At 35.1% G+C, this 12,939-nt stretch overlaps 1 protein-coding gene across 1 annotated transcript in view; it reads left to right on the forward strand.

Annotated features, from left to right (window-relative positions):
* The first annotated feature begins 10,149 nt into the window (after nt 1–10,149).
* Nucleotides 10,150–12,939, forward strand: part of P5CS (Delta[1]-pyrroline-5-carboxylate synthase) — a 184,416-nt gene continuing 181,626 nt past the window's right edge. Inside the window, exon 1 of the mRNA XM_089087899.1 lies at nt 10,150–10,187. Within this exon, the coding sequence (XP_088944025.1) occupies nt 10,156–10,187 (32 nt within the window). The 5' untranslated portion in view covers nt 10,150–10,155. The remainder of the gene's footprint in view (nt 10,188–12,939) is intronic.

A 12,939-nucleotide genomic window follows, 5' to 3' on the forward strand; every position in this document is an offset into this window, starting at 1 on the left:
AAGTTAGGTTAGGTTAATGGTTAGGCTAGGTTAGCCTACGTACGCGCGCGTACGTAGGCTAACCTAACTTAACCTAACTTAACCTAACCTAACTTAATCTAACCTAACCTAAACTAATCATACACCTAACTTTTTGCCTGTCTCTCACCTAACCTAAGTGAAGCGTACATGGGCTAACCTAACCTAACCTAATCTAACCTAACTTAATCTAGCCTAACCTAACCATACTCGCCGGAAAAGGTTAGGTTAACTTATCATGAGCGCTCATGACAAGTTAACCTAACCTAACTTAAAAAATTTAAATTTTTTATCTCTTTGCCAAAAATCGGAACAGAATTCAAGAAAATTAGAATTAAAGTGGAACTTATTATCTTCATTGGAAAATAATCACAATCATAGTATAACTTTTTCTATATTCTACAGAAAAGTTTAGAACTGAAATTTAAATTTTTATGTCCTTGAGAAATTTTGAACTGAAGTGTAAGGTTTTTTCATTTTCATGGGTAAAATTCAGAATTGAGCTAACTTTTTTCTCTTCTTTAAGAAAATTCAGAAGAGAACTTGAACATTTTGCACTTCTTCGAGAAAACTCTGAATTAAAGTGGAGTTCCTTATCTTCATGTTGAATATTCAATATCAATGTATATCTTTTTCTATCTTCTATGAAAAATTTGGAACAGAACTTTAAATTTTTTATTTCTTTGAGAAAAATCAGAACCAAATTTAAGAAAAATTATAAATAAAGTGAAACTTTTGATCTTCATGGAAAATAATCACAATCATAGTATTACTTTTTCTTTCTTTCATCTAAAAATTTAGAATAGAACTTTAAATTTCTTTATTTCTTTGGGGAACTTAAAACTGAAGTGGAATATTTTTATTTTCTCTGGAGAAATTAGAATTGAAGTGTGATCTTTGGTAAAGTTCAGAAGAGAACTTGAACTTTTCTTCACTATGTCGAGAAAATTTTAATTGACTTGGAACTTTTTATCTTCCGTGAAAATAATCACAAGTATGGTATTACTTTTTCTATCTTCCACGGATAAATTTAGAATTGAACTTTAAATTTCTTTATGTCCTTGTGAAATAAAGAGGTGAAGTGGAAGATTTTTATTTTCTCTGGCGAAATTAGAATTGAATTGTGTTCTTTAGTAAAATTCAGATGAGAACTTGAACTTTTTTTCACTTCGTTGAGTAAATTTTAAATTGAAGTAGAAAGTTTTATCTTCCGGGAAAATATTCACAAGTATAGTATTACTTTTTAAATCTTCCACTGAAAAATATAGAATTTAACTTTAAATTTCTTTGTAATTGTGAAATAAATAACTTAAGTGGAAGATTGTTGTTATCTATGGAGAAATTATAATTGAATTGTGTTCTTTAGTAAAATTCAGAAGAGAACTTGAAATTTTCTTCAATTCTTTGAGGAAATTGTAAATTTAACTAGAACTTTTTATCTTCCGGGAAAATATTCACAAGTATGGTATTACTTTTTCTATCTTCCACCGAAAAATTTAGAATTGAACTTTAAATTTCTTTATGTCATTGTGAAATAAAGAACTTAAGTGGAAGATTTTTATTTTCTTTGGTGAAATTAGAATTGAATTGTGTTCTATGGTAAAGTTCAGAAGAGAACTTGAACTTTTCTTCACTTCGTTGAGGAAATTGTAAATTGAACTAGAACTTTTTATCTTCCATGAAAATATTCACAAGTATGGTATTACTTTTTCTATCTTCCGCCGAAAAATTTAGAATTGAACTTTAAATTTCTTTATTTCATTGTTAAATAAATAACTGAAGTGGAAGATTTTTATTTTCTCTGGTGAAATTAGAATTTAATTGTGTTCTTTAGTAAAATTCAGTATAGAACTTGAACTTTTCTTCACTTCGTTGAGGAAATTGTAAATTGAACTAGAACTTTTTATCTTCCGGGAAAATATTCACAAGTATGGTATTACTTTTTCCACCTTCCACCGAAAAATTTAGAATTGAACTTTAAATTTCTTTATGTCTTTGTGAAATTAAGAACTTAAGTGGAAGATTTTTGTTTTCTCTGGAGAAATTAGAATTGAATTGTGTTCTTTGGTAAAGTTCAGAAGATAACTTGAACTTTTATTCAATTCTTTGATAAAATTTTAAATTGTACTATAACTTTTCATCTTACATGAAAATATTCACAAGTTTGGTATTACTTTTTATATATTCCACCGATAAATTAGAATTGAACTTTAAATTTCTTTATGTCTTTGTGAAATAAAGAACTGAATTGGAAGATTTTTGTTTTCTCTGGAGAAATTAGAATTGGAGCGTGTTCTTTGGTAAAATTCAGAAGAGATAAAAACTTTTCTTCACTTTGTTGAGAAAATTTGGAACATTATTTTAAATTTTTTCATCCCCTTGAGAAAAATCTGAACCGAAGTTGAAAATTTTTATATTATTTGGAAAAATAGAATTGATTAAAAACTAATTTCTTTTTCATTGAGAAAGTGGGTGAAAAAGATAAGTACTTCAAGTTGCAAAATGGGTTTAGGATGGGCATTAAGAAAGTCACTTGCTCTGAAATGGTCTTTGAAAAGTATTTATTGGTGTTGAGGTAACCAAAATGTTGTAAACATCAGTTGTGATGAAAAAGATAAGTACTTCAAGTTGGAAAATGGGTTTAGGAGGGACATTAAGAAAGTAACTTGCTCTGAATGGTTTTTGAAAAGTATTTCTTGGTGTTGAGGTATCCAAAAAGCCGTATTATCTGGTTGTGGTGAAAAAGATAAGTACTTCAAGTTGGAATATGGGTTTAGGAGAGTCATATATCAAGTAACTTTCTCTGAAATGGTATTTGCAAAGTTGTTCTTTGATTTGATATAACCTAAATTCGTTAGAGTTTTGTTGATTGGTACCAAGAAAAGTACTCCAAGTTGGATAACTGTCTCAGAAGGGACTTTATGACGGAAGTTTTATCTGGAATGGTCAATATAAAGATTATAATGGTATCGAGGCAACCGAAGCGATGTACTTTCTAGTTTCGGGTTAAATAAATAAGTACTACAAGTTGGAAAATCCGTTTAGGAGGGACATTAAGAAAGTAACTTTCTCTGTAATGGTCTTTGAAAAGTATTTCTTGGTGTTGAGGTAACCAAACATCTGTAAATTATAGTTGTGGGTGAAAAAGATAAGTACTTCAAGTTGGAAAATGGGTTTAGGAGGGACATTAAGAAAGTAACTTGCTCTGAAATGGTCTTTGAAAAGTATTTCTTGGTGTTGAGGTAACCAAAAAGGTGTAAAGTATAGTTTCGGGTGAAAATGATAAGTATTTCAAGATAGAAAATGGGTTTAGGAGGGACATTAAGAAATTAACTTGCTCTGAAATGGTCTTTGAAAAGTATTTCTTGGTGTTGAGGTATCCAAAAAGCTGTAAAGTATAGTTGCGGGTGAAAAAGATAAGTACTTCAAGTTGGAAAATGGGTTTAGGAGGGACATTAAGAAAGCGACTTGCTCTGAAATGGTCTTTGAAAAGTATTTCTTGGTGTTGAGGTAACCAAAAAGCTGTAAAGTATAGTTGTGAGTGAAAAAGATAAGTAATTCAAGTTGGAAAATGGGTTTAGGAGGGACATTAAGAAATTAAAGTGCTCTTAATTGGTTCTTTAAAAGTATTTCTTGGTGTTGATGTATCAAAAAAGCTGTATGGTATAGTTTTTATAAAAAAGATAATTAATTCAAGTTAGAAAATGGGCTTATGAGGGACATTAAGAAAGCAACTTGCCCTGAAATGGTCTTTGAAAAGTATTTCTTAGTGCTGAGGTAACCAAAAAGCTGTAAAGTATAGTTGTGATGAAAAAGATAAGTACTTCAAGTTGCAAAATGGGTTTAGGAGGGACATTAAGAAAGTAACTTTCTCTGAAATGGTCTTTGAAAAGTATTTCTTTGTGTTGAGGTAACCAAAAAGGTGTTAAGTATAGTTTTGGTTGAAAAAGATAAGTACTTCAAGTCGGAAAATGGGTTTAGGAGTTAAATTAAGAAAGTAACTTGCTCTGAAATGGTCTTTGAAAAGTATTTCTTTGTGTTGAGGCATCCAAAAAGCTGTAAAGTATAGTTGTGGGTGAAAAAGATAAGTACTTCAAGTTGGAAAATGGGTTTAGGAGGGACATTAAGAAAGTAACTTGCTCTGAAATGTTCTTAGAAAAGTATTTCTTGTTTTTGAGGTATCCAAAAAGCTGTAAAGTATAGTTGTGGGTGAACAAGATAAGTACTTCAAGTTGGAAAATGGGTTTAGGAGGGAAATTAAGAAAGTAACTTGCTCTGAAATGATCCTTGAAAAGTATTTCTTGGTGTTGAGGTATCCAAAAAGCAGTAAAGTATAGCTGAGTGGGAAAAAGATAAGTACTTCAAGATGGAAAATGGGTTTAGAAGGGACATTAAGAAAGCAACTTGCTCTGAAATGATCTTTGAAAAGTGTTTCTTGGTGTCGAGGTAACCAAAAAAAGCTGTAAAGTATAGTTGTGAGTGAATAAGATATGTACTTCAAGTTGGAAAATGGGTTTAGGAGTGAAATTAAGAATGTAACTTGCTCTGAAATGGTCTTTGAAAAGTATTTCTTTGTTTTGAGGTATCCAAAAAGCTGTAAGGTATAGTTGTGATGAAAAAGATAAGTACTTCAAGTTGGAAAATGGGTTTATGAGGGACATTAAGAAAGTAACTTGCTCTGAAATGGTCCTTGAAAAGTATTTATTAGTGTTGAGGTATCCAAAAAGCTGTAAAGTATAGTTTCGGGGGAAAAAGATAAGTACTTCAAGTTGCAAAATGGGTTTAGGAGGGACATTAAGAAAGTAACTTGCTCTGAAATGGTCTTTGAAAAGTATTTCTTAGTGTTGAGGTAACCAAAAAGGTGTAAACTACAGTTGCGGATGAAAAAGATAAGTACTTAAAGTTGGAAAATGGGTTTAGGAGTGAAATTAAGAAAGTAACTTGCTCTGAAATGACTTTTGAAAAATATTTCTTGGTGTTGAGGTATCCAAATCTGTAAAGTATAGTTGTGGGTGAAAAAGATAAGTACTTCAAGTTGGAAAATGGGTTTAGGATGGACATTAAGAAATTAACTTGCTCTGAAATGGTCTTTGAAAAGTATTTCTTGGTGTTGAGGTATCCCAAAAGCTGTAAAGTATAGTTGTGAGTGAAAATGATAAGTGCTTCAAGTTGGAAAATGGATTTAGGAGTGACATTAAGAAAGTAACTTGCTTTGAAATGGTCTTTGAAAAGAGTTTCTTGATGTTGAGGTATCCAAAAAGCTGTAAAGTATAGTTGAGGTTGAAAAAGATAAGTACTTAAAGTTGGAAAATGGGTTTAGAAGGGACATTAGGAAAGTAACTTTCTCTGAAATGGTCTTTGAAAAGTATTTCTGGGTGTTGAGGTCTCCAAAAAGCTGTAAAGTATAGTTGTGGGTGAAAAAGATAAGTACTTCAAGTTGGAAAAAGGGTTTATGAGGAACATTGAGAATTTAACTTCCTCTGAAATGGTCTTTGAAAAGTCTTTCTTGGTGTTGAGGTATCCCAAAAGCTGTAAAGTATAGTTGTGAGTGAAAATGATAAGTGCTTCAAGTTGGAAAATGGATTTAGGAGTGACATTAAGAAAGTAACTTGCTCTGAAATGGTCTTTGAAAATAATTTCTTGGTGTTGAGGTATCCAAAAATCTTTAAAGTATAGTTGTGGGTGAAAAAGATAAGTACTTTAAGTTGGAAAATGGGCTTAGGATGGATATTAAGAAAGTAACTTGCTCTGAAATGACTTTTGAAAAATATTTCTTGGTGTTGAGGTATCCAAATCTGTAAAGTATAGTTCTGGGTGAAAAAGATAAGTACTTCAAGTTAGAAAATGGGTTTATGAGGGACATTAAGAAAGTAACTTGCTCTGAAGCTGTTCTGAAAAGTGGATCTGGAAAATAGGTTCTGTAACTTGTTCTGAAAAGATATAATAAAGCCATAAAAAAGTATTAAAAAAATGGAGAGGGGACTCTTTGGGGGGGGCCGGGGAGGGTGTTTGGGGATCCGGGGGTCCTTGAGGGCCGGGTGGTCCTTTGGGTGCCCGGGGGACCTTTGAGGACCAGGGGAGGACCTTTGGGGGTCTGAGGAGGGCGTTTGGGGGCTCCGGTGGCCCTTTGGGAGCTTGGGGGCCTTTGAGGACCGGGGGCTTCCTTCGGGGTTGGGGTAGGAGGATTGGAACCCTTTGAGGTTGGGTTAGAGGACCTCACAACACTGTTCAAATGAAACTTGTGTATTATAACGACCACATAGTTTCACCATTAAATTCTCTTCTAAAATCTCTTCAAAAATCATCTTTTAAAATGTCTCTAACTGTTTCGCCGAAATAGTTCCATAACCTGTCTAAAACAGTTTCGCCCAAATAATCCCTAAACGTAATTCAGCGTGTTCTTTTTGTTTTTGGCATCTCTGCGCTAATGCATTTCAAATTAATAAGAAACCTGATTCCCGCGCTAAAACAATTCATCGCTAAGATGTTTCTTGGAGAAGTGTTTCCATGGCCTTTGGCTATTAATATCCTTTGGAGTTCGACCAAAAGAGTTGTTTCCGCGGCAAAGACATTAATGACTTGGATCTATTCCTGGAGAATCGTTTCTATGCGAAAATTTTTAAAGTCTGACAGATGATGTCATTGGTTGATTGATCTGTCAAGAAAGGGGAATTAATTTGTTGTTTCTAAGTGGAATCATTGATTCACGATAGGTGAATTGAGGTCGACAGCACAGGTGTTCCAAGGTCGATGTTGTTGTTGTTGTAAGTGCACGCTCTCAGCGAATGTCAAGGTCGATGTTGTTGTTGTTGACACACTTTGATTACGCAATAAATTTAGGTCATTGACCCCATTAACCACGTGTTCTCCCTAATGACTCTATGCCCATATATGGTGTGCTGTCACGACTGTCACCCCCTCCTCTACTTCTCTTATCAATTTATTCTCTGCCTGGAGTTTCAAATCGGAAGAAAACGCTACTTTGCTGTGGTTTGTCAAGATGGGGGGCTCAAAATTTCCTATTTAGGGTTTAGACCATGGAAAAAACGGCTATCGTATAATAGTAATTTTTGAGATTTGATCTTTGGTGGTAAACAATGGCAGAAAACACCCCTTTGCTGTTGCACATTCTCTTTTGCAACTTAAAAATGGCACTAGATATGGTGATTTCCTGAAACATGAGCCCTCCAACCACAGTCTGTGACAATTGATTCGATACGATCTCCCCAGGGAAAAAAAGGAGAAAAGGAGAAATCAGTGCTTTGCGTTAAAAAAAGGATTCTTCTTGCTGTTAAAGGTGGGGGACTATAATTCTCCTGCAAAGATCTTCGGATCACGGCGATTTTAATAATGTGCTTTTCACTCCGATTCGACACCATTTTCGAGGGAATTTAGGGTCTTTTTTGAAAAAAGGGGAAATTTGTTTTCGCAATAAAACTTTACATTAAGATTAGTCCAAGTAATAGTTGCCATTCCTGAATCAGCTAAGAATGGAAATATTTTTTTCACTGGAAAGTTATTTTGTTTAATATGTTTTTAAGCTTTTAGATACTATGGCCCGTGCTTCGCTCCTTACTCGGTTACAGCTGTCCCTGCAACCATAATATATTTGCTGTTAACTTCGGGGCCTGAGAAGCCTGATTTCACTAATTGCTCATAGAGACAGGCATTGCGTAACTTTTTGTTGCATTGCTGCAAGAATTGTAGCACTACAGGTATTACGAAAATTGCCGCCTGTTATTTTAAAGAAAATCTGTATACTTCAAAGTTGCTTGATCCTTAGGAAATGGAGGAATTAATAGTACTTTCTTGTCAGTTCTGGAAGCGTAGCTTTTCAGGATTATCTAGTCAATCAGTGGTGTTTGTGACTAAGGTAGAAGTGACCCCCCCCCAGATTTTTTGCCCCTCTCCCTAGATTTTAAAAAATAGATTTTTGGGGATATTTTCATTGGAAAATATTTGTTTGGTATTTTTATTGAAAGTAGTGAAGAAAGACAAATTTCACTCACCGAATATTTTTGAAAAACGTTCTGATACCCCCCCCCCTCCGACCCTCTAGATTTTTTTGGATTAGTGCTGCAGCAACCAATAGTAAATTTTCAATTGAAACATAATGAAAACATTGCGAACGCTAATTTCCTGTAAAAAGAATGAATCTAAATAAAATTCTAATGCACAATAGGTTATCTCACTCTTACTCACGGAGCCACTGGGCATCTTAACGAAAATCTCAGGGTTCTCGGGAACAAGGTTTGTAAAATCCTGTTCTTACACGTAAAATGCATAGGGTACACTCAGGCTTAGAAACACGCTTCATTATAGCTTTAAGCCCAAACAATTTTCTTCCGCCCAAACAATTTTCTAATGTCCCCAGTAAATTTGACATTGTGGAATTATGATTATTTGCAGAATTTTATGAGTCTAAAAAAGAACTGAAAAGAGCTATGACATGATATATTCCTTTACAGGGTAATCATGCAATTTTGTATATATTTTAGTTGTCTGTTTTTGAATATTTAGTCATTAACTTCAAAGTAAAAATCAATTTAACATTCGAGCAGATTATATGGTTTGAATTAATATTGAATTATGCTAGTGTGATGAGGCTTAAATTGGTGAAGAAACAGGTTCGTCTAAATTTGCATAAATACAGAGTCTGCCCACTATCAAAAATGAAACTGAATTTGTTGCCTTACTATTTGTTTTATCTTTAGAAACGACCCTCAAAAACTCTACTGTCTACTGATACTAATTTTGAACTCATTTTAACACCCAAACAATAGCACGTTACCATTACATAATAATGTCTATCTTGGATGAAAATCAAGCATCAGTTAGTTACGCAAAGCTTATAATTTGCATTTATATTACCAGTTAGTTCAGACTATAGATATATATGGTTGTTATATGCATGTTGATGCCATGATTTAGTCGTACATAAAAGCTTTGTGAAAGAGGGTGAAAGCGGACGAACAAAGAATTTATCAGTTTGTAAGTCGTCTTTGTGAATTTCTTCTTCGTTTTGACATTGAAGCAGGCGTGCCATCAGATTTTTTTTTCGGCAGGGGTTAAAGTTTTTTTTAGTATTTTCAAAAGAGCTATTTATTCTAATTAAAGGGCTTTTGTGATTCATGAGTCATTCTTAAAGAATTAGGATAAAATTTCAGAGGTATTGACAAGGGGGTGACCTCCCACATATGCGTAATAATACGGTAAATATTTACCAAACCATATTATTGAGTTACGACTAAAGTGAATATACCACTCGATGCCTTTTTTTATGCTCTTTACGAATATAATAATCATTTTTGTCGGAAATGAATTTTAGCCCTCACCACTATATATACCGATTCAGGGTATATATTTGCACATTAGGGGGGTGTGGGGAAAGTTTAAACTAACTTCTCATTTACATCAGAAATGAAATTACCCCCAACCCCCTAATGTGCAAATATATAGCCCCCACTTCTATATATACCACTTCAGGGTATCCTGAAGAGGCAACGATGCCTCTTCAGGATTATCTCTCCTGCGTCTTCGGCCAAAGATCATCAAAGGATGCTCTTGAGAGCACTGCGTGTTTTTTAAAACATCGTCTAAGTGTAGTCCAGTGTTGCCTCCGTCAGTAGGATTTTACTAGATCTAGTAAAAAAAAATCTAGTAAGTTTAGAAGATCTATTAACTTTCACGAAATCTAGTGAAAAAAATCATGATTTTAGGTATAAAAAACTGTTGTTATATTCTGTGAATTCAGCGAAAACAAATTAGGGTCCGTTTATTACAAAATCTGATTTTGATGACGCTAGATATTATGGCTACTATTGCACTTATTTTTGCGATTTAGCGTGAACACTAGCGCTCAAAATATTTTATACTTCTCTCTCGGTTTCTTCTTGATGTTCGCTTTAAAAGGCAAACTATTCTAAATCAGGACTGGCATGACGGCTTAATTTGGTTTCGGGAAATTTTCCCAGACTCTCATTACAGTTATTACGTTTGTTAATTAGGTAAGCCATAGTTTACTATTCTCTAGGCTGTCTTATAGCTCTAAGATAGTCCACATGTGTAGCACACTAGTCATGAGAGTCAAAGTTCTGTTCCATTTAGATCACTCTCATTCAGTTCATTCAGTTAAGGATGAACAAAGTGCAATCGTGCCAATGTGCAAGGTCAGTTCATTTCAATTTTTTTTTAGAAATGATCCATCACAGTTAATTGATTAACAGATTAAGGTCCGTTTGCTTGGGCTCAGAAAATATCTTCTTATTTCAACAAGTAAAGAGTTTCCACAGTTCCTGTTCAGAGTCCCCATAGGAGTTATTACCAAAAAGAGTTGTCTCCATCACGTTCTGCAGTAGGACCTCGAAAATCCATGCAAATTTTGGAAAGCTTTGTCCCTTTTTAAAAGTGCTGCTGGAAACTGACTTTTTTCATACTTGTCCAAGTTCTTTCTGACTCTCTGCAGCTTGTCCTATTCAAGTGCTGGAGCAGAGAGACAGTTAATGATTTTGTCAGTTATCAAAACCAAGGCACGGAATAGGCTAAATGTCTCGATTGGTTCGTTCCTGGTGAAAACGAAGCAACTCGCTCTCAGGTCGTCAAGTGAAGAACATATCTGGGTGATCCCTTGTGATTTGACTCGGGCTACCAAGAAATAGAAACAAGTACATTCCTTCAGTCAGGACTCGACACTAGTGGATGCTTTAAATTCGGAGGAGTCTGATGATGACTAAAGCTTTTCGAATGTGACTTTGTCCGTTTTTAGTATTTTTCTTCTTACTTTTCAGTTTTATATGATTTACCTGACCCGAAGACTGTCAGCACAATGGTATTTTTTTTTAACTGATTTTGGATGGTACATCATTTTTCTTTTTCTTAGTAGCCCGAGTTCAATCAAAGGTAAATTATTTAATTGACAGAATTTTACAACTAAACCGGTAGCCCACTACGTCAAATCGGTTTTTTAGTGACATGAATTTTATCGGTTTTGATTCCCTTGAAAACGGAACGAGTAAGAATCCGAGCAAAAACAGAAAAACCTTTCACTTCGTCAGTTCAAAAAACAAAACAAAATTTCAAAAGAATTGCTTTGAAATTCGCCGGAAATCTTGGTAAGCAATTTATCCCGAATTTAAAGACCAGCCCGATTATTGTTTAAAAACTGACATCGAATTTCTATTTAAAAACGCAAAATTGAGGGGTTTAGATTTCAAACCTAAAAATGGAAATTGGGAAGGCAAATTTCAAAAACCATCACCTTGTAACACACTTCAGATTCAGAGCACTCCCTTGCCTGAATTACTTTGTGAATATGAGTTGTAACTGTTTTTCTTCGTTGACTGTTTTTTACTTTTTCAATATATCTGAATTTTTTTTACCTAAGAACTATTGATAAATTTAAAGCCGGGCTTCACCACCAGAATTTCCCGAGTCTGGGATTCCAGACTATTGTTTAACGCTTTCCATCTCTGGTCTTATCTCGGGGGGGGGTGGGGGTGGGGGTGAGGGGGCAGTTGCCCCCCCCCCCACTAATTTTGAGAAAAAGCTATATAGCCCATACCCCTAGACTCTCCGGACGTAGAGCCCTCTTGCCCCTTCAATGAAAATGCTGGATTTACGCCCCTGCCTTGCATACACTGCATCCGGAATATGAAGCCTGTCTGTTAGTAAATCCAAATAACCCGAAAAAGGGGTTTCTGAACTTGTAAATGTCCGGAACTTTCAATAGTCCTACTATTAAAGAAAAAATCAAAAGAACTCTGAAAATCTGGGAACCAGAACATAATATTATGATTGTAAGGTCTGGCTCTCCCTTCTGATGGATTCTTGGATTATCTGAGATTTTTTTTTTTATTTATTTATTTTTTTTTAACTTCTTCTATTGCACCTGAAAATGCTGAATATCTAGATGCTGATGCAAACCCATAATCTAGAAGCCCTAATTTCGGAAATTCTGGGTAGGAAAGCCGGACCTTAAATGTTTCATAGAACTCCTTGACATTAGTCGCATATTTGTTTGACGGTCATCTACGGTTTGCTACAGAAAAAACCTTTTTTTGCAAGTTGAAAAAAAAATAGTTATCACAGAGTCTGTTACAGGTCATTTTCGGTTCGCCCTGCCTTGATCATTAGTAGTAACTGAGAATACCACCACTGTCTTATTTGTACATGGTACTTCAAAGCAGTTTCCGAAATTGATAATATTGTTTATTATATTTTGCGTATGGTAATGTGCGCTAAACTTTTGGACAGTTAGTAATATTTAGTCAAACCAATCTTCCGAGTTTAGTAAACTCAAATTTGGTCGGGTGGGAACACTGGTGTAAGTAGGGAAAGGGGTACCAGCGCGAAGGGGCCCGTGTGCTGTCATCTATATTTGAGTCTAACGCTGGGCTAACATAATTTATTCCAGGATTATTGATCCACGAAGGGGGAAAGATTTCTGCGAAATTGATTACATAATCGAGGGGAACTGTATTTCTGGGAAATTGATTACATAAGTAAGAAATTACTTTTAGGGGATTATTTGGGCGAATCCGTTTGAGACATTTTAGGGGATTATTTGGGCGAAACCGTTTGAGAAATTTTAGAAGATGATTTGGGCGAAACAGTTTGAGACATTTTAGAAGATGATTTGGGGTGAAACTTTGTGGTTGTTATAATACACAAGTTCCATTTGAGCAATGTTGTGAGGTCTCCTACCCCAACCCAAAAGGGCCCCCGGGCCCCAAAGGCTCCATGGGCCCCGACAGGGCCTCCAGTGCCCCAAAAGGGCCCCCGGCTCCCCCAATGGCCCCCCTGGCACCCACAAAGGGCCCCCGGCACCCCCAAAGGCCTCTCGGCGCTCTCAAAGCCCCCCCCCCCCGGCGCCCCAAAAGGGCCCCCTGTTTTTTTTGAATTTTTTTTTGAATTTTTTTAACA

The sequence above is a fragment of the Artemia sp. Qi Xiang Cuo genome, chromosome 4 (genome assembly GCF_049724085.1).
Source record: "Artemia sp. Qi Xiang Cuo chromosome 4, ASM4972408v1, whole genome shotgun sequence".
NCBI classification, from domain to species: Eukaryota; Metazoa; Arthropoda; class Branchiopoda; order Anostraca; family Artemiidae; genus Artemia; species Artemia sp. Qi Xiang Cuo.